The following is a 22,300-nucleotide window of genomic DNA, read 5'->3' on the forward strand; positions in this document are numbered from 1 at the left end:
TAAAGAGGGCTGTTTTGAATTTTAGTTAAGGATACCCTACTTTTCAGAGGTCATCAAAAATGAGTCAAGTATGAGGAATGGTCTCAGCCAAGAAAAAACTAAGGATATATGGAGACTAGAAATAATGCTGTGTTCTGGAACAGGGGAAAAAATAGGTAAAATTTAAAAAATCAAAATAAAATAACTTTAGTTAAGAAAACATACCAGCTGGGCGTGGTGGCACACACTTGCAATCCCAGCATTTGGGAGGCTGAGACAGGAAGATGGAGGTTCCTGGACAGCCTCAGCTACTTAATGAGGCCCCTTGCAACTCAGTGAGATTCTGTTTCAAAATAAAGAATAAAAATAGGGCTGGGGGTGTAGCTCAGATGTAGAACACCCCTGGGTTCCATCCCCAGTATTGCAAAAAGGAAAGGGAAAAAAACCATACCAATACTGGTTCATTAGTTTTAACAAATGTTTCATAATAGTATGTTAACAGTGTAGGTTGGGGGAACATCTTTACCAATATTCTTATTTTAAGTGAGAAACTAAAGTTGAAGGAAGTGAAACATTTAATACACATCAGCAATGTTGAAGAAATTTTGACTGTTCCTTAAAGCCTAGTCCATATCTGAAAAAAATCACTTAATAACCCCCAACCCCTGATTATTTGCAATGTTCTGAAAAGGGCAAGCTCAGAAACATTTCTAGATCTGGATGGAGGGTATTTAGGAGCACTTGGCTGGGCTTGCTCCAGTGTTTCCAAGGCTAACCGGCGTGCCATCTGCTCGCAGCATAAAGTGGTAACCATGGTTCACGTGTCACACCCGCCTTAGGGTGTTAGCAAGTGGGCCCCTGCAAGTCTGGACAACTTCGCTTCCGCGCAGGTTGCTGGGGGAAGGGGTGGCGGCCGCAGCATCCAGCGCGCGTGTGTGTATCGTTTTTCCAAACTCCATCTGCTTTCCCCACCCCTGGCTGTGCCCGCGGTCTCGGCGCGGGGACCTGAGCGCGTCTTTTATGCATAACAAAAGATCCCTCCTCCTCCCCCTGCCGCCCCGCGCCGCGCCCCCGCGGCTTCCCGCGTCCGCCCGCATTGGCTCCCGGGCGCGGGGTTTCCAGGTACCCGGAAGGCGGGGGGCCGCGGCGGCCAGAACTGGGCGGGTCCCGGCGAAACGCGCGGCTCGGAGCGCCAAGACTGCGAGGGGCGGGGAGCCCGGGCCGTGCCGCCGCGCGATTGGCCAGAGCCGCCCCGCCGGCCGCCGCTGATTGGTGGATGCTCAAATTCGGTCTCAAGGCGCCAGAGGAGGTGTTTTAGCGGGGACCGCGGCACGGGCTGCAGTCGCGCTCGGCGGGTAGGAGCCCCCGCCAGCGCAGGACACTCGGAGCGGGGGTCTGCGCGCCTCGCCCACCCTCCCCATGTCGCCGCCCGGCTGCTGATATCTGTCCCCCGTTCCCTCATCGGTGTGGGGCCGTGGAGGTCCCTGTTGAGGCCGAAAGCCTCCTTCGCAGAGCGGGAGTAAGTAAGCGTGCGTCCCCAGGCGGGAATTAGGGGAGAGGAATCCTCTCCCGCCAGCCACCCCCGGGGTCCCCACTGGCGGGGATTGAGGTGTTCTGCGGCGGGACCAAGACCCCAGGGCTGTGCCGGCTGCAGCAGTCTCAGCGAAAGGGACTTGTCCTTACCTACAATTTGGGGGTTTCAATGGAAGGGTTTACTTTTGGGGTTCGCTTGGAGGCCCGGGAAGGAACTGCGGTTATCCTTGAGTGGGTTTGGTCTAAGAGATCAGGTTTCTTTTCCCCCCCAGATTCAAACCCTCTCAGAGCCAAATTACTCCCAGTTCTTTGCGCCAAAATTAACTGACCTGGAGAGACCCTTTACTTTCTGACAGATTTGCCCAACACCCTCCTAACCTTGGTAACTTTATTTCTCCCTGTTAACTTTCATAAAGAATTAATATTTGGGTTTTTTTTTTTTCCTTCCCAGGTTTTCGGTAATTACTAAGCATACTTTAATGTGAGTTTTAGGGAGGTTTGGAAAGTAGCTACACTCCTGGAAATTCCCAGAACTTGTTTAGGGAATGGGAAGTTCATGTTCAAGAATGTCGTAAATAAATATTTTTGTTTAAGAAGAAAATATCAAAGGAAAAATTTGTTTTCTAATGTAATTGTGCATTACAGATGGAGGTAAATTGTTTAACACTAAAAGACCTGATCAACCCCAGACAGGCCAGACTAGATTTTGCAATTGAAGATGGGGAGAATGCACAAAAGGTAAGTACACACAAATACCTTAATCTCTGACATACTAAGGATGTTGATGTCTAATCCATTTCAGCATGCCAATTTTCTTTGTCTTATAAACATGATTTTGATGAACATAATAGAAACATACTTTTAAAAAATTTAAGTGATCTAAACCATTATGGTTTTAATTTTGCTCCCAGTCGTTGTATAGTGGAGAGGCCAGGTTATAATATAGTATTGGAACCAACTTATACAAATCAAAGTTATGTGGACACAGCAGTCAAAAATTTGTAATACTGCTAGGCGTGGTGGTGCACACTTGTAATCCCAGTACTTGGGAGGCTGAGACAGGAGGATCACACAGGTTCAAAGCCAGCCTTAAAATAGGTGTCTGGGAGTGGAGCCCGGAGGTAGAAGGGCTTCCAGGAACCCCGGTACCACCAAAAAAAAAAAAAAAAGCCAGCCTTAGCTACTTAGACCTCAGCAACTTAGACCCTGTTTCCAAATAAAATAAGTCTGGGAGTATAGCCCGGAGGTAGAAAGCCTCTGGGTTCCACCCAGTGTACCACCAAAAAAAAAATTGTGATACTTAACAGTTGTCAAGGTGGTTTAGCTAATCCTTTGTAGGAATGTTAGCCTCAGTTCCCAGGGAAATAGACTGCTGTAGTTATAAATGCTGGATTATTAAAATGCTGACACATGTCTGCATCTCAGCAAACCAGCTATGGAGACTGGCCCATTCACTCTCCAAGTGCATGTTCTTTGCCTACCATACAGGGAGACAAAGTAACTGATCCCAGTATAAGTATACTCGTTGACTATTTTATAATGCTACTGCTTTCTTTCTTTCTTTCTTTCTTTCCTTCTTTCTTTCTTTCTTTCTTTCTTTCTTTCTTTCTTTCTTTCTTTTAGGTAAACTGGCCAAAGCAATAGCTAAACTAAACTATCACCTTGCCCACATCAGCACAGTTATACAAACCAGCAAATTTTTACAGAAAAGGTATAATAGTGTGTAATGGTGAAATCTGAGCATTTTTAGGCAGAGGCAAACCCTATTTTACAATTTTATAAACTTGGGATATAAATCTGTGAGTAGCAACTTCCTTAAGCATTGAACTTCTCTGAGCTCCTGGTGTTGCTCTTAGGTTTAGGCTTGGCATCAACAATGAGTCTGCCTGGTTGCAAAGCACCTATTATATGGGCCTTTAAAGACTACTTAACAGTAATTAATTTGAGAGTGACATATGCTTTCCCAGGATTTGTTTTATTTTTGTTGGGAAAAGAAGTATACCAAAATGTTGCTTTAAAGAATCCCCCATACACAAACCTTTTTTTTTTTAATTACCTAATACATATGAGGGTGGTAATGTCCTGACTTTGAGTATATTAGTTTAGGCTTAGAGAGTTTCAGAGTAAAATGATTGCTCTTTATAATTTGGATTGTTGGGCCTTAAAAGGATATCTATACTGTTATATAGTCTAAGTCAAGTGCTTCACTTCTTTTGTGGGTCAGTAACTTGGCAATTGCCTTTAACAAGCATCCTTCTCCTATCTTACTTAATTTCAGTAGGTTCTGTGTCTAGTTGAACTTTCATATTTTAATGGGAGTGCAAAAAAAAACTCAAACGATCCAAAAGAGGTTAATAAAGTAGTTCAAATGTTTGAAGTAGGATCATGATCAGAGGTTATTTCACCTCAGAGAGAGGCAAGAGGTGAGAACAGGGTGCTTCTGCAGATAAACCAAGAGGGGCTTTCTTCTCTCCATATTGCTGTAGAAGTAAAGAAAGAAGACTATTCTAGGGATGGTGAGAAGATGCAGTATGGAGTCAGAGTCCTGGGTTTGATTTCCTGTTCCACCATTTGTTAGCTATGTGGCCTCAAACCAGTATGAGATCTTTCAACAAGTGCTTATATTTCAAATGCTAGGGATATAGTGATTTAATGAGTCTCCTAACTATTCTTAGTCCATTTATTTCTTCCACAAGTTGGAGTTAATACCTCTCCCATTGGGTTTTTGTAAGACACCCAATAGCACACACTCTTCATACTATATTGAATTAAACTGATAACACAGGTGCCCTTTGGGCACCTGAAAGATGCCCAGATAGAAAATTCGCCAACTATATAACTTAGTAATAGTGCTGGAATAGGGGGAGCAAAGTGCCCAGGCAGAATAGAAGAGAAAGATAAATTCATAGGAGTTAGAAAGTTTCATTAGAAGAGATAACATTTGGGTTAGCCTTATTGAGTGGGAAAGATTAGCCTATAAGAAAGAAGCATGAGCCAGAGGGACATTTCAGTCAAAAATGACATGAGGTATGGGCATTTGAGAAATGTTTAAGAAATTCGGAACGGCCAGAAGCCAGCGATGCGGAATTGTTCTTTCTGTAATCCTGGGGACAACCAGGAGTGGTGTCCTGCTAGGTCATTTGCTATTTAGAAGATTTATTTCTTGATGTCTGCATGTTGATTGAGACCTCAAGATCTCTTATGCATACATCGTCTGACCATTCACGGAGAAATTTTTTTTAATATAAAGAAAGCCAAGTGGTGGTTCACACCTGTACCTCAGAGGCAGAAACAAGAGGATCACAGGTTTAAGGACAGCCTCAGCAAATAGTGAGACTCTCATCAACCTAGCAAGACCCTGTTTAAAAATGAAAATAAAACAGGGCTGGAGGTGTAGCTTAGAGGTAAAGTGTCCCTAGGTTTGATCTCCAGCACCCAAAAAAAAAAAAAAAAAAAAAAAAAAAAATGTGTGTATGAGTTTTAAACTTTGATTACCCAAAGTTACTGTTCCTGGTTGTGGAGTTTTAAACAAGACTCTACAGTGCATTGTAGATTATATAAGGAGATGCAAAGTTCTATAAGTGCATTTGGAGATGACGAAAGTAGAAAATGAATAGTTTGAGCTGGAGAGGGGAATGCTAAGGATTGGGCTGTTGGGAGAGCTTGTACAGTTGCTAACACTTGAAGGAATGAACACTAAGGCCTAGGAACGTAGAAAAGAAGGGAGCTAGCAAGGAAACAAAACTGAGCACGTCTGTTTGGAGAAGTGCCCAGACTTAGTGGGCATGAGTGGTCTCCAAAGGTCATTCATATCTTTTGGTAATCGTAGAAAAAGAATGTGAGTTCCATTTGGAAAATGTTTATGCGTGTGTGATTTGTAGGTAAGTATATATGTGCGGGAAGCAGCTGGTCGCCTGCTTTTGCAATTCAAGAAAACTCTAGCCTTAGAATCAAACTTGGAAACTGGTTCAGCATACAGATTGACCTCAAAGTCCTATACATGAGAATGAATGAACCATCCGAGAGAGGGTGAATAGTGGCTGTATGTGGACTCCAGCAGTTCCTAAGAGTACAAAAAGAGAAACCGGTGAAGGAGACTGAGAAGGCACAGTCAGCAGTATGAGAAGAACCAGGCAAGAAAGCTTGGTCCCTCAGAAGCTGAAGGCTGAGGATTTAATAGAACAAAAAAATCACCAATAGTCTTAACTGCTGCAGTGAGGTCTATGCAATATTTTGCCACTGATTTGATTCAGCAGCTGAGAGGTGGCATGAATGATAGCCTTGGATCAGAACAGACTGGTGATTTGGGAACCCCTGGGAGGAAAGTGCAAATAAGTCTTCAGTTTGCATTACTCCTTCTAGAATGTATGCTCTGGTAGGGAGAATTGTTGGTCAGTAGCCAGAAGGAGACGCTTAGTAAATGGAGCCTCTGAGATGGGCCTTCAACCATAGGTAGGCTTACCACAGGCAAAGCTCCTCCAGTGGCATTAAAAACAAAGTGATGGTGTGAGCAGTGGTTTCGATGTGATAAAATGCAGGACGGGTTTATAAAGAAGCAAGTGGACTGAGGGAACAGAATGTGGGCTTGGCATGCAAGGGAACAGGAAATGAGGGTGGTCAGATCTTGTCAAGGGCTTTGACAAGGCTGATGGATGCATGTTATCTAAGGTTCTGTGATCAGAGTTGTATTGAGACAGAACCAGGACTAGAACCAAAATCTCTCAGCTACCTGGCCTCTTCTATACCAGCACACCACCGATTTCACCTGCAGTCATAGCATGGGTACTCTAGTGCCAGTGATAATGATGAACATTTGAATAGCACTTCACACATGACAGTGCTTTTGCCTGTGTCATCCAAGGTGATCCTCAAAGCAACTCTGTGGCAGGAAAGCCAAGGTACATCACCTCCTCTGAAAACTAGAGGACCATTTTATGAATTGTATTTCTCCAGGCTTTCTAATTTAGAAAGTGACTTCCAAGATGTTGCATGTTTGATTTCCTGGCAAGCAGATCTCACCTGCAGTCGAGTGTATGGGAGACTCATGAGGCAGTGCTCTTGGGACCAAGGCCTGGGGAAGGAAATGGAAGGTAGCAAAATTGGACATAAGGAGAAGTAGAGCCACAGTATAATCACGATGAAAATCTGGGTTTAGCCTACAGGGGTATTACTCGCGCCTTGGAGTATTCCTGAGTTAGGATAAATTACAAAGCCAGGTGTTTATATTTTGGTGCTGCTTCTACCAGCCTCTGATTTCAGTACAGGCCTGCCTGGAAGGGCTATGATCGTGGACTTGTGAGACCTCATCAGCCACAACAATCAGCTAGGGGCTTACTGTTGGCATTACTTCCTCCAACAGCTGGAAGAATGTGCCATTTGTTTCTGAAGAGATCTGTGTGCACACCCCAGTGGCTACTACAAATCTAGGAAGACTTGAAGATTAGTCTGAAGTCCTTATTTTACACATATAGAAACTTGAGACTGGACAAATAAATAATACAGAACTGAGACATTAGATTTCTAAATTCCCATTCTAATCCCTTTCCTCTTCCATATACAGTATCAGGATAGACAGACAGAGCAGGGTGTGACTAGATTGCAGTTAACTTTTTCTTGCCCGCTCGAGACCTCACAGAACATGATTTGCTTGACATTTTAAACTTTTAATGTAGAAGTGTAATACATTCCTCACCTAATATATGACCTGACTCCCCTCCTAATTAGAGTATCACTTAAGCTATAATAAAAAAAAAAGTATTAAAGGATAGAATGAAATGATCCATTCTGAATTGCTCCCTCCCTAGGGAAAAAGTAGAAACTCATTGTTCTAGAAGATAGATGCCACAGAAGCAGCAGGGAAAGGGAGCAAATCTGTCTACTTGGCAAGCCTGGGCCAAACCCTTTACCATGAAAATACCTTTTAAAGTAACTAGGTACTCTAAACAGTGTTCTTTGAGCACCTGTGATGGGTAAGGCAAAATCATGACAGCTAAGACATGTGGTACTGACCTCCAGAAGTGCACAGTTTTATTGAGACAAGGCACACACCCCAGGAAGTTAAATAACAAGATGATGTGGTACATTATAGTATATCTAAGTACCAGAATGAAAAGCAGTAGAGAATGGGGAAAAGGGGAACAGGTAATAGTTACGTTTTATTTAGTGTTCATCATGTACCAGGAACTATCCTCATAACTCTTGAGATTGGTACTTTTACGAATTTCATTTTTAGTTGACAGGATGAGGTGAGGGACTTGTCCACATACACACAGCTGATGCATAGCAGTGTGGTAGGCTGGCCCTGCATCCTGCAGCCTTAACCACTTTCCTGTGCTGCCTGTTGAGATGCTAGTGGGGAGCAGTGGCCTGCTGGGTACCTTTTGTTGGAGCTGTGAAAAAGAGAACTTCTTCCCCGATTTGTACCCAGGACAAGCTCATTTGTAGATGCAGAATTTCAGAAACTGCTGCTTTCACCTTTCTCTTGCATATCAATGATTTTTACACAGAATGGGAGTGTATGTGACCTCAGGCAAGTTATTTAATCTCTCTGCCCATTGTTTCTTCATCTGTAAACTGGAAAATAATAGTACCAGTGCCACAAGATTAGATGGGGAGTTGGTACTTGTACAGTACAAGACATAGGATGTTGCAGTAAACACTTAATAATTTCCTTTGAGAATTTACTTGTACAGTCCTGTATCAGAATGGCCAACTAGCGGGGACTTGTTGAAAGAGCTGGGTACACACAACATTCTGCTTGGGCGCTTACTGCTGCTAAGGCATGAGGAATCATCACCCCATCCATGCCCTTCCTGCCTATTATATGAGGACAGAATTTTACCAGGCAGTTGGCATCTTTGGCGGATCCAAGAAAAAAAGAGTTGGACTGTGAACACAACTCCATTTTCTCCCCTACAATCTTTTACCTCTTTCTAATGTTGCTCATTTATCGGAAAGCACTTCTTATAAATGAGCCACTTATCAGACAATATCTGAGCATGCAGTAGCTGTAGAATACATATACAAGAAAAGGAGTGACAGATGTATCTACCTTCCTGTGAGTCATTGTTGATGAGAAGTGAGTTCTACAAGGACAAAACTTCACTGGTTTTGAATAATAAACATTTTAAGGGAAAGAAATTTGTTTTTAACTATTAAGTTTCAAATGTGAGTTCTATATATCTAGTCATTTTTTATAATGGGCACATTTGTAATATTTTCTTTAAATTATATAAAACAGTTGGTGTGGGTATGTGTGATGGTCCACAAACTATTACCACACCCCCCCAAAAAAAATGAAAAAGAAAACTTGGGAGTTGACACTTAGAAACCTTGATATCATCACTGGCACATCTAAGCTTAGGATCAGGCTTAGCTTTTCAAACAGGCTATAGGTTTGATTGAATGACAGACTCAAATGGCAAATTACATATGGTGAGAATTACATATTAGGCCTGTGAAGTAAGATCATCTATCAGTATGTAGGAGTTTGGGATTTTAAAATAACTAGTCCTTTGCCATGGGTGGTTTGAGAAACACTGCTCTAGGAGAAAAACATGAGGTAGCTCTCTAGGTTGGCTTAAAATATGGCCTCTTGTATCGATTATGGAGTTTTGTGTGTGGTTTTTAAAGTTGTTAAAGTAAGATGTGTCGAATGCTTTAGAATTAACTAATGGTAACTGATTTCAAAGACTTGATACATAGTAGTGTTTTTCAAAATTAAAGCTTACAAAAGTGGTTAGTAAAGAGTTAATTAATGCAGAAGGGAAAATAAAAACTAAGAACATTTGCAGGACCAAATTTAACTGTAAGGAAAGCTCATTCACTCTCTTAGTCATATACCCAAAGGATGGATAATAAACCCTCATCTATTAAAAAAAAGTTGGTCTTTTGTTGGATGCTCTTTAATTGGTTAGGCTATTAATTGTTACATTACCACTGGTGAACACTGAACTATAGAAGCATAATTGTTCCTCACTAGTTAATGCAAACTTGTAAGTAGTGTTTAAAAATATAAAAGCAATAGAGACTCAACCTATATTGGCCCTCATCATTCCCAATTATTATAAGCATCGACCAGTGGCAGATATATTTATAATTTATCTTACAGAGGTGCTATGAAAAATATTTTTTAAAGGAGTAGCAGATTATAATCCATCTCACTGGAGTCACTGTACAGTTCCCATGAAGCCTTCTGTTTAGTTTCACTAGTCTAATCCTCATCATTTTCAGCCCTGAACATCTGGTCCTCTTTGTATTGCCACATCTTCATAAGTAGTAGGAACAAACTGTACTTTCAGCTGATAACCTGCCCTTCTTTATCCTTGTTAAAGGGTCTCTCTTTTTTTAATAGGAAAATATATTTGTTGATCGATCAAGAATGGCTCCAAAGACTCCAATAAAAAATGAACCAATTGATTTATCGAAGCAAAAAATCTTCACCCCAGAAAGAAATCCCATTACTCCAGTTAAGGTTGTCGACAGACAGCAGGCAGAGCCCTGGACACCCACAGCCAACCTGAAGGTGCTCATTAGTGCTGCCAGCCCGGACATCAGGGACCGCGAGAAGAAAAAGGGACTGTTCAGACCCATTGAAAACAAGGATGATGCATTCACAGGCTCCCTACAGGTAAATAGGCTGTGCTCCCAAGGGCTTGTATAGAACTTAGAGAATTTTATTTGGTTATTAAAGTCACAGAACTCTGAGTGTTTTAAATCTTATTTACCCAAGAGTAGTATTAAGCTTAATATCTTTTTATTTGTAACTGAATTTTTACTCTGTTTCATAATGAATGACTTCTTATCTGTATCATAATCCCTTGACCAGAACATATTTAAAAATAATATTCTTAAGGCTGGGCGTGGTGGCGCATGTTTGTAATCCCAGCATTTGGGAGGCTGACAGGAGGATCGCAGTTTGAGGACAGCCTCCACTACTTAGTTAGACCCTCTGCAACTCAGTGAGACCCTGTTACAAAATAAAGAATAAAAAATAGGGCAGAGGGTGTAGCTCAGAGGTTGAATGCCCCTGGGTTCCATCCCCAGACCCACAAAAATAATAATATTTTCAAAGCACTGTGTTGTAATAATTTTGATTTAATGAAGGACTTTAGATGTTTTTAATGCTTCTGTGAATTTTAATTTTGCTCAGCTTTTAAGGGTAATATTAATCTAAGCAACTTGTGTTTGGATATTTTGTTATTTTTATGTATGTTCAGTTCATTGCTTTTGGTATTTATTAAAGTTAAGCCATCTTAAAATTGTTTTATGAGGAATCAGAGATATTGAATAAGGAGCGTATCTAAACTTTTTAAGAACTCAGTCAGTCATTTTCATTTTCCTATCAAAAACTTTTCCCTCCTTTTGGCATGTTTTTTAAGCTATAAAATTTGATAAAATAAGCTGGGTATGGTGGTGCACGCTTGTAATCCCAGCGCTTGGGAGGCTGAGACAGGAGGATCGTGCGGGTTCGAAGCCAGCCTCAGCTACTGAGTGAGGCTCTCAGCAACTTAGTGAGACCCTGTTTCAAATAAATTATAAAATAGGTCTGGGAGTATAGCTCAGAGATAGAAAGCCTCTGTGTTCCACCTCCAGTACCACACTAAATAAATAAATAAATAAATTTTGATAAAAATAAATTGAGAAAAAGATGCCCAGATTACCACTTGCAATTAATAGAACAAAATTAATCTAATCTACTATTCACCTCACTGCACTGGTAGAATTAACAAATTCTTTCATGTAACTAGATGCAAATCATATAGTTGTGAGAGTAAATCCTACATACTTAGAGCCAGAAATTTTTCATAATTCCTCTTTTAAGCCTGACTGTTCTTAGCTTGCTTTCTATTTTATATTTGATATGAACAGCACAAGAAGCTTGTTTTCAAGGCCTTGGATTCAAGTCACTGGCTGTGTGACTGGGAGAATTGGGTCAGTGATGGCTCCACTTTAGTCCATAACACAGGAGTTGTGGTTCTGCCCTGATTTTATTGGGATCATATAAATTAAATAAAACTGCCTTTTGCTTTCAAAGGAATTTAAATATCAGTTGTTTCTTAACAAATTCCTGGCAAAATTTATAAAAGTGAAAATCACCCAAAGGGAATTGTTAATAACCTCTTTGAGACTGTAATATCATTAATATCTTTGTTAGAACTAGTTGCTTAACACACTTTCAAAACAAGTAAATTTTTGGTTCTACCCAAGCTGTTTAAGGAAATTTTAATTGATCATTTACTTGAAATGTTTACTGTTGTCAGGAAATAAGTGCCTAAAACTTGAGTGGCCTTAACATACTTTTAATTCTAACTGGTTATTCATTATATTCTGATAGACTATTTGATCATATAAAGTACACTTGTGAATGCAGTATCTTTAACACTCATGAACCCACTCCCCCATAGGCTCAAACCCAGCACAGGAGTATTAATCTACATCTAAATAGCCATTCTTATGAATTTACATTTATCGCGCGCGCGCGCGCACGTGTGTGTGTGTGTGTGTGTGTGTGTGTGTGTGTGTGTGTGTTAGTTACTAGGAATTGAACACGGGCATTCTACCTCTGAGCTATATACCCCAGCCCTATTTTGCTCTTTATTTTGAAAGAGTCTCACCTAGTTACAGAAGACCTCACTAAGTTGCTGAGGCTGGCCACAAACCTGCAATCCTCTTGTCTCAGCCTCCCAATAACAAGGATTACAAGTGTGCCCCACCATGCCCAGCTCTTAGCCATTTTTAAATCACTGTATCACTGGTGTGGATGTTCCTCTCTAGTATAATACTTAGGTTGTTTTGTTTGGGTTTTAGGCTTTGTAAAATTGAAAGTATACATAATATAATCTTCTGGGACTTGCTTTTTTTCAATCAACATACATCTTAAGATTTGTTCATGTTTTGAAATTTTTTTATTTAGGGTTTTTTTGGGGGTGGTACTGGGGATTAAAATCAGGGACTTTCAACCTTTGAGCTATCCCCACTCCTGGCCCTTCTTGTTTTTTTTTTTTTTTTTTTTGAAACAAGATCTCACTGAGTTGCTAAGTCTGGTCTCAAATCTGCGATTTTATCTCACCATGGCCGGTTGTAATTCTCTTGTTTTTATTGCTATGTAGCATTTCATTACATAAATATTCCACAATTTACTTATCCACCCCTGTTTATAGCTACTTGGATTGTTTGCAGTTTGGGGCTAATTCAGCCTATGCTGCTGTGATCTGCTTGTTCATATCTCCTAGCGTACAAATACAAGTGTTTCCCTAGGGCAGTGATCCTCAAACTGATCTGGTACCTCAGTATTCCCAAAGAATGTCTCAGGGGGTCAAGGAGCCCAAAACTACTTTCATAATACTAAGATACTTGCAGTCTGAACTAGAACTATTGTCATTCTCTTTTGTGTGCACTGAAATCTTTTAGTAACTATGATATGGACAGTGCAAAAGATTGTATGCAAAAGCAAGCGTGAGAATCTGGTTCTTTTCTATGAAGCCAGGCATTAGAGAGATTTGAAAAAAAAAATGTAAAACATTGATCTTTTCTTACTAAATAGGCTGTCTCAGTTTTAATTTCTAAAATAATTATCAATGGGTAAAACCCACATAAAAAGCTCTTCAGGGGCCTCAGTAAGTTGTAGAAATATAATGGGATTCAGCTAGGCATGGTGGCACACACTTGTAATCCTAATCTTGGGAGACTGAGACGGGAGGATCTCAGGTTCATGGCCAGCCTCAGCAACTTAGTGAGGCCATCTACAAATAAGTGAGGCCCTGTTTCAAAATAAGGAATAAAATAGGGCTGAACATGTATCTTGGAAGTAGAATGTTCCTGGGTATCATTCCTAGTACCACCAAAAAAAAAAAAGAAGAAGAAATAAAAAGATAAAGTAATACAAAGGTATTCTGTGAGCCAAACGTTTGAGACCTGCTATTCTGGGATATATACATAGTAGAGGAATTGCTAAGTCATTGTATATGAAAATGTTCACAAGGTAATGCCAAATCGCTTTCTAAAGAAATATTTGCTTTTAGTACTAATGTGTAAGCATTTATTGATCCACATTGGACATGTGTTAATATCTGCCAGTCTAGGGGTATGCAGTTTGTATCTTACTCTGGTATTCATTTGCTTTTCCTTGATTATTTGTGAAGTTAAGCTTTTTTCCATGACAACTGGCCACCATGTTTTTTCATCTTCAGTTGCAATGCCAGTTTGTGTTCTTGTTCATATTTACTTATAGGAGTTGATTATATATCCTTGGCAACCATTATCAATTATATGTGTTACTTTTATATTCCTTGAGTTTGGTAATTGATTTGGGTTTTGTTTGTTTTTTTTTGTTTTTGTTTTTCCTTTCTGTTGTTCCCTGACAACATTCTTAAATTGCTGGGTGTGATGGCACACACCTAAAATCCCAGTACTTCAGAGATTCAGGAGGATCACGGGTTTGAGGACAGCCTCAACAAATTAGGAAAACCTTGTTTCAAAAAAAATAAATAGAGCTGAGGACACTAGCTCAAAGGTAGAATTCCCCCAGGTTCAATCCCCAGGACCAAAAAAAGTTTTTTTCTCTTAAGTTTAACATAGTCCAGTGTATAAATCCTTTCTTCTAAGAGTGGTGCTTGTTTAAAGAAATACTTCTCTATCTCAAAAGTTAGAAAAATATTCTCTTCTGTTTTCTTAATTTGGTATTTGTTTTCCACATTTAAATACTTAATCCATTTGGATTGCTCTTACATGTGATGTGAGTCAAGAATATAACTCTTTGTTTCTGTATGTATAATTATTTGTCTCTACACCATGTGAGAGTTTTTCCTCTTCCCCCAATTGGCAGTGGTTCCTCTGTCATATGTCAAAGTTTCATTTATATGTGTGTCTGTTTCTGGAATTTTCTGTTTCATTGACTTTTTTTTTTTTTTTTTTTTTTTTTTTTTTTTTTTTTGGTGGTACTGGGGTTCCTGGAAGCCTTTCTACCTCCAGACTACACTCCCAGACCTATTTTATACTTTTTTATGTGGAAACAGGGTCTCTTAAGCCAGTGCAGCTGGCTTCGAATCTGTGCCATCCTCCTGTCTCTGCCTCCCAAGCGTGGGGATTACAAGCATGCGCCACCACACCTGGCATACCATAGCTTAATAAGCAGTGATAACATGTAAAGCAGGCCCTTGGCTTATTCTTTATTTTCAAGTATAGAATACAGGTATTCTTGGCTCTTTGTTCTTCCACATGTATTTTAGATTGGGTTTCATTGGAATTACACACTGAGTCTATTTTAATTTGTAAAGCATTAACCTTTGTCTAGTACTGAGTTTTCCTATCCATGAAGATAGTATATTTCTCCAGGTATTATGCATTCTCTCAGATTAACTTTTAGTATTTTATGCAAATAGATTTTGCTGGATTTAGTTCTGAAAACTTTCAGTTTTACCATACGCCCTGGTGCATGCACGTAATCCCGGTTACTCTGGAGCCTGGTGCAGGAGTATCTTAAGTTTGAGGCCAGCCAAGGCAACTTAGTGAGACCTTGTCTCCAAAAAAAAAAAAAAAAGTGTGAGTATACACTTAGTGATTAGCACTTAGTCCCTGGGTTCGATCCTTCATACCACTAAATAAAAACAACAATAACAAAAACCTTACCATTTTTATTGCTGTTGATGATGTCTTTTTGGTTCACTTTTTTTTATTGCTGTTGTGTAGCAATAGAATTCATTTTAAAAATACATTGCCTTGTATTTAATTCCCTTTCTAAATCCTGTTATTTTTGGTAATTTATCTGAGATTCTTTTAAGTAAACATATCTTCAGCAGAATGGAAATTTTGCTTATTTCTTTCCAGTTCCTCTGCCTCAATGTGCTGGCAAGGATAGCTAACATAATGCAGATGATAATGGCCATCCTTATCATCTTACCATTCTTTTGATTTTAAGGGAATGCTTTCAAGGTTTTTCATTAAAAGAGGTGTTTGGTTTTGGGTTGTCATAAAAACTCTTCAGTTTACTCCTTTTTTTAGTTTTCTGAGGGCATTTTTGAAAATGAGTACTAAGTTTAGCAAGTGCTTTTCTGAATCTGTTGATATAATTACATCATTTTTCTCCTTGAAGCTGTTCATTGAAATCCTTGGGGCTTGGAGGCAACCCTTTTCAAATGAGTTAATAAGTATATGTACAATAAAACAGATTAAGAAATAATACCACTTAACAACCCTTATGCACTTTCATCAACTTTGGTCAACTGTAAAATATTGATAGCAGCTGTTGCACACAGCAGAGATCAGTACATCTCAAACTTTCATGTCAGTATGAATCATCCAGAATTTTATGAAAAGACAAACATTGAGGCAGCAGTTCTAGGATAAGTCCTGAGTTTCTACATCTACCTCTAACAAGCTCCTGAAAAGCACACCTGTAGCAGTGGTGTACCAACCTTTGCATTATTACACTGTTTTTAAAACTGTTACCCAATAGACTCAACCTCATGTTGCAAAGAAGAAAAACTTCAGTCCAGAGAAAGCAATAGCTAAACCATTAGGAAAATTATAATAACTAAAACCTCAGATGTTGTGGATTGGGGTATGCACACCCCCAACTTGCCAATATCAGCCATTGCAATTTCTCCATTAGGATATTAACCATGACATCTCCCCACTCCCTTCTGTCTGCCCTCTCTGCAGCTTGATGTTGGGGACAGCGCTGTGGACGAATTTGAAAAGCAAAGGCCAAGCAGAAAACAGAAAAGTTTAGGACTGCTATGTCAGAAGTTTCTAGCTCGATATCCAAGTTATCCCTTGTCAACTGAGAAAACTACCATCTCCCTAGATGAAGTTGCTGTCAGTCTTGGTATGTATCACCAGATTGCTTGGGGGCCTTTCTCCTGTTATAATAGGAAACTGGTTTCCTGGGGCAGGCCGAGGTTTCAAGTAGCCCTCACTTCTTTATTAAAGAGTGAGCCCTCCAATAGGGTCAAGACAGAGGAGCAGCAGAGCTTCCTTCATCAAGTTACTCTTCATTATGCACAGAATTCCAGGAACCCTTCTAGATCTGAGGGTACACCAAAATTCAGAGTATTTTGTTTAAGCTTTTTTTTAACCTTAAAATATATTTTTTATTAGAGGAAATATTTTTTGGAACTTAGGTTACAAATTAATATCCTGCATTTGGTTTTCATCTTCAGACAGACTCAAAATATTTAGAAATATTCTGCTTTGTATTTTTAATAATGCTTTTGAAAGTACAGACAGAACCGGTGTCATTTTCTTTATACAGTAAGATTTGAGAGCTCAGGAGCATTATGTGTGAAGCCCGATAACATAATATTCACACCAAGCCTGTCAAACTAGAAAAAGCACAGCTGGACATAACTCAAACAGCTTACCTCACAACAAAGAAGAATACACGCTTACACGTGGCATGAGCAGATATAATTGATGTGTACAGGCAGTAAATATGTATACAGCTGCTTCAGCATAGAGACCCCTAGTGGACATAGATTGTAGCTGACTTCAGGATGATTATTTTGTTGACAATCATTTTTAACCAGAAGTCAGTGATTTGAAGGTATCAAGGTGTCCCTTTAAAAAATAAGGTTTTGCATACATAGAAAAAAGTTTGAACAAATCAGATAAATAAGTTAATGATAAATGTTTTTTATTTGTGCCTTAGTTCTATTCCTTTATAGCCCAGATCCCCCAGTAAATGACTGTCCATCTGAATTATTCAAGCTGATAGCTACAATTTTGGTTATTGGAAACTAAGATAATGAGGCAGGGGGTTCTGATGGGAAGATCATGGACTGAACTTTGAGTCAGATCACGCTAGATTTGAAGCCCAGTTCTCAAACTTACAGGCTATAAGACCTTTAAAAAGTTAATTCACCTTTCCTCATTTTTAACATAGGGACCACAACACCTGCCTTGCAGAGACAAAGCAAAGTTGGGGATAATAGGAGTAACAAGCCTAACTTAGTACCCAGCATGGGTAGCTCTTAATAATTACATGGGAAAATTTCTACTAGTTCTTACTAGATTGTTGCCTTCTCTCAACCCCCCAACTATTTTGTCATCCTCTGTAACAAGGAAGAAATAGAGTGCTGGGGTTAGCCATTTTGGAACCCAGAAGTATAATACCATTTTCTAGATTCTGACAGATGAGAGGTGGCTAGGAAGAACAAGCCAGTGGGACAGAGGCACAGTGAAGAGCCATTTGAAGTGGAGGGTCCTGGAAACTAGTCTTAGGGAAAATGTGTGTGGATGACAGCCTTGTCCAGTGTCCTTTCCACTGGGGTTTATGAAGCCTACTTCCATGTAGCCAACATCCATTCAAGGGTCTTACACTGAAGGGACTTCAGAAGATAAAAGATTAGATGCAGCGGAATATTTTCCAGGTCCCAGGGAGGACCAAAGAGTGAACTCTTATACTCTCATCAGGATGCACATCATTCCATAGAGCTCCATGTTATAAAAAGCTACCCGGCATTCTAGCTTATACCTTCCAGTTTTTTATTGATTGTATTAACTAAATACAGGAATGAATATTAAGTAAAGACAGCTTCACACTGAGTTTGTTTAGCATAAAACCCAATCCCAAGGAAACCTATCATGATACACAGAACCTGAAACTCCTGTCTATTTTTCTTGAGGAGATGATAGTATTCTATCCAAGAATTACTAATAAAGATAATTGTGGAGAAAAAAAAAATAAAAAGCTACCCGGAGCAGAACTCCAGAGATTTTAACAACAGCTTCCTAATCTTGATGATCAACCAAACCTTTCAAGTAAGCATGCCATCTCTTTTGGTGTGAGATTGGAAAATAAGGCCCCTTCCTTAGAGACTGTTTCATTGGTAACCATCTCCCAGAGGTGAGTCCAAACTCCCTGCTACAGCCTAGGTTTCAAGCCACAAAAGCATAATTGAACCCAGAATAAAGCAAAGTATTCAAACTGCACTTTTTCCCACATGCTATGCCATGTAGATGTGACACTGATAGTATGGGTAAGAATTTTAAAAACTGAGAATAACTTTAGAAAATAGAAAATGGCACAGCCTATGAAACTGTTTTACTAGGCTGGAGAGTTGTTCTCATTACGTTCCATAGAGAACATACTAAAGGACACAGTTGATAAATCCTTGACTGTACAGCTAATGTCATGACTAGAGGTAATAGGACTGCCTCAATCAAAAAAAAAAAAAAAAAAAAAGGCTGAATGCCAGGGGCTTTCTGCCAGAGCAAGCCCCTAGAGTAAGTTATAGGTCTGGAGACCTATGAAACGGAACTTTCTAGTGCACCAGCCCCTAGACAGTTAAACTCAGGCAAGATTGAAAGTGAGTGATGAAGCAGGCCAGCAACTGCCAGATTGGTTTTCACCAAAACCAGTCAGTGAGTGTCTTTGGTGCTTAGTAAATATCTGAACCCTCCAAGTAGTCAATCTTCTTTTCCTTTCTTAGGATGTCTAGCCACTAGGTGGAGACTCAACAGCTCCTTATCAAATACAAAGTAACAAAACAGCCAGTCATAAGGTTGGCCCTGAGGTGTCTCAGTTGCATTCACATGACATTTCTTAATGAGAAGGCTTATTGAATGTTACACTCTAAACAAGATGTGTTAATATGTGAAACAGCCTAGGATGAAGAACCAGGCAGTTCCAGACAAGGGGCTGCTAGCTACTCCTGCCAGCCCTTCCAGCAGGCATCTGGCCGAAGGTGAAGCTTGGAGTGGGGGACATGAGCCCTTCGGGGTCATGAGCCACAGTGTTCGGCCCACTGTGAAATGCCTTTTTGTGACAGAACATCCTCAACTCCAGAATTTTCCTTGCAATTTGGTGTCTTTCTCGGTTTTAACTCTTTAGAGGACCAAATGCTAAATTGAAAATGGCATCATTTTCATCATTCACTGAGTCAGCCCTGATTATGTAACAAAATGCAAATGCAAACAGAAAGGGCATCTTTGTAGGTAGGCTGGTTCTCTGTGAGGAGCATGGGGGCTCTTGTTATGAATACTTGGATGAGAGCTAAAAGGAACAGCAGGCCTGAGGGCCTGTGGCACACAGGATGAGTCACAGACGTGAGATTTTTTTAAATTGGCTTCCACCGTGACCTCTTAGAATAGCAGGGATTTTAGCTATTGCCAATGCCATGTAAAATATTTAAATAAAATTAACACCTATTGGGGACCCTTTACATTTATAGCGACATTTAGTCCTTATCATTTAATGAGATAAGTGCTAAGGAAGAGAAAAGTTAAATAACTTTTCAGGATCACCCAATTAGTAAGGGATAGATCTGAGGATTCAAATCCAGGCAGTCTAACCTCAGAGCCCTCCACATTCAGCTACCATAATTATTTTTGGTGATATCCTAGTTATTTGGGGAATGTTGGGAAAGTGGGGAGGAAGGAAACTGATGAATTTTCTGGTTATCCTGTACTAGTCTTTGTGTTTCACTACTGGGCTGTTTGGCAGGATATGGCAGATAAGAACCCAGGGAGAGCTGTCTAGCTGTGACAACAAAAAGAGGAAGCACATGTTCGTCCAAACCATAGCTTCCTCCCGCAACTGAGAAGGGTGCCCAGACCTTTCAGTCTTGAGTTTCTAGGTGAAAATAGAAAATGATATTTACCACCCATTCCTTTACTGGGCCATTAAGAGAGTTATTAAGGTAATTTCTATTTTAACATCCATACACTAAGAAATGATAGTATTATACAATAGTGAGGTCTTAGTTATTAGACACAGTATATAGTCTGTATAATTAGGAGGATGTCACAATCAATCATCCATTTAAAGGTCCAGTAGACATACTGTTAAGCATATTGCTAATACCACCAGTTTTAACATACTGAAAGGGTTATGAAGTGGTTTGTCTAATAGATCTGAAGAACAGATGCTATACTGTTAATGTCATAAAGATGGAACTATTACCATCTTGAGGAGAGTATTTTATCCTAGATCTGTTTGAGGGTTGTTCCCAAGAAGAAAAATAATTTCTGTTGCTTGTATCCTTAACAGGTCGAATTTATTGACCATTGACAGTTGTTATGTTACACTGGGCCTCATACAAAGTAATTTCACAAACGTAGTCCAGACCCTCAAGGAATTTATACTCAAAACTGTTCATCTGGCACTGGGCGTGGTGGCGCACGCTTGTAATCCCTGCACTTGGGAGGTGGAAACAGGAGGATCGTGCAGGTTTGAAGCCAACTGCGCTGGCTTAAGAGACCCTGTTTCCAAATTAAAAAAAAAAAAAAAAAATCAAAGAAATAGGTCTGGGAGTGTAGCCCGGAGGTAGAAGGGCTTCCAGGAACCCCAGTACCACCAAAAAAAAAAAGAAAATGTTCATCTTCATGATATCTGTTGGCTTGTTTTTCAAACAGGTGTAGAAAGGAGGCGCATATATGACATTGTAAATGTGCTGGAGTCGCTGCATCTTGTCAGCCGGGTGGCCAAGAATCAGTATGGCTGGCATGGACGGCACAGCCTGCCAAAAACCCTGAGGACACTCCAGAGACTAGGAGAGGAGCAGAAATATGAAGAGCAGATGGCCTACCTCCAACAGAAGGAGCTGGACCTGATAGATTATAAATTCGGAGAACATAGAAAAGATGGCTATCTTGACTCCCAAGATCAACAACTATTGGATTTCTCTGAACCCGACTATCCCTCTTGTGAGTCCATTGTAACCTCATGAATAATGGCAGAGAGTTTGGATGGTCTTTTCTGAAAAGATTCACTATTAGAGGAGACATGCCAGATTGACAAGCCGGAGGGAGATGTCCTCTTATTCTGACCACTTCAAAAAAAAAAGGGAGGCAGATGGCTTCCCAACTGGGCTGCCCACTCAACCTCACTTAAAACTGTCCAGTGGCAGTTCACTTGGTGTTTGGTGTGTCTGGGCTGGAGGTCGCTAATGGTGCTGCCGTTATAGATTGGCGGCCGCATGCTGTTTTCATCTTATGAGATTTAACTTTGAAAAAGTTATCTTCTCAAAGAATTTTAATTATTCTTTGTAGAAGGTTACTTAGAAAAGAGTCCCATTAACACAAAATATCAATGGGAAAGAGAATAACTGCTCTCATTCAGTGCAGAAAATGTTCAGTTTTTATCTGCATTGTTCTTTCTCCCCACCCTGTATTTTTCTTCCTGTTAGCCATTGGTCTTCATCATTCTCACCCTTTTTTTGCTAAGATGATAAAGTGCAAGTATCACTCACATTTTAATTGCAAATATTGGGAGTGCAAAGAAGGGTGGGCCTGATTTTCATTAGATTTACAGCCTTTTGCCTTTTTGTTCCACCCTTGAGGCAGTACCTATTGTAATAACCAGGGAAGACAACCATCTATCAGGGACGGTTTACCTGCCATCCACAGGAACACAGATCTAATCAATGCCCTATTGTGTAGTGCTTATTTATTCCCGTGTTTCTGAAAAGTCCTGGTATTGGTGGGAACCTACTTTGTTTAGGGTATATGTTAGGTATGGTAAGCACAGAGAAATAAAAATGGAGTTCCTGCTTTTGAAAGGAAGCTTGACATTCTGAAAACGATTTCTAATCCTTACCCTCTGCCTTCATCCTTCAATCTTTCAAAAAGTTGCTTTAGGAAAACTACCTTGTGGATCCTGTTATATGACATATAAGTATAGAATAGTAAAAGTGGTTTGAAATACACATAAAAAATCCTATGTCTGCTGCCGAGTAATTTTATGAGCCACAAGAAAATCTTTCTTATTCCTTATGAGCTGAGTTTTGTAACGTGTGGCCAGCAGGCTGCCTATTAGAAGAATGAGATTGAAGGATTTCATATGCTG

The 22,300-nt window shown here is 39.9% G+C and overlaps 1 protein-coding gene across 1 annotated transcript in view; it reads left to right on the top strand.

Moving 5' to 3' along the window:
- Positions 1 to 887: 887 nt before the first annotated feature.
- E2F7 (E2F transcription factor 7) overlaps positions 888 to 22,300 on the top strand; it is a gene marked incomplete at its 3' end in the record, with an annotated part of 44,428 nt that continues 23,015 nt past the window's right edge. Inside the window, exons 1-5 of the mRNA XM_080705782.1 lie at positions 888 to 1,101; positions 2,158 to 2,250; positions 9,866 to 10,141; positions 16,174 to 16,339; positions 20,869 to 21,159. Of these exons, the coding sequence (XP_080561908.1) occupies positions 1,000 to 1,101; positions 2,158 to 2,250; positions 9,866 to 10,141; positions 16,174 to 16,339; positions 20,869 to 21,159 (928 nt within the window). The 5' untranslated portion in view covers positions 888 to 999. The remainder of the gene's footprint in view (positions 1,102 to 2,157; positions 2,251 to 9,865; positions 10,142 to 16,173; positions 16,340 to 20,868; positions 21,160 to 22,300) is intronic.

This window comes from Muscardinus avellanarius, assembly GCF_963383645.1.
Source record: "Muscardinus avellanarius genome assembly, chromosome: 11".
In the NCBI taxonomy this organism is placed as follows: Eukaryota; Metazoa; Chordata; class Mammalia; order Rodentia; family Gliridae; genus Muscardinus; species Muscardinus avellanarius.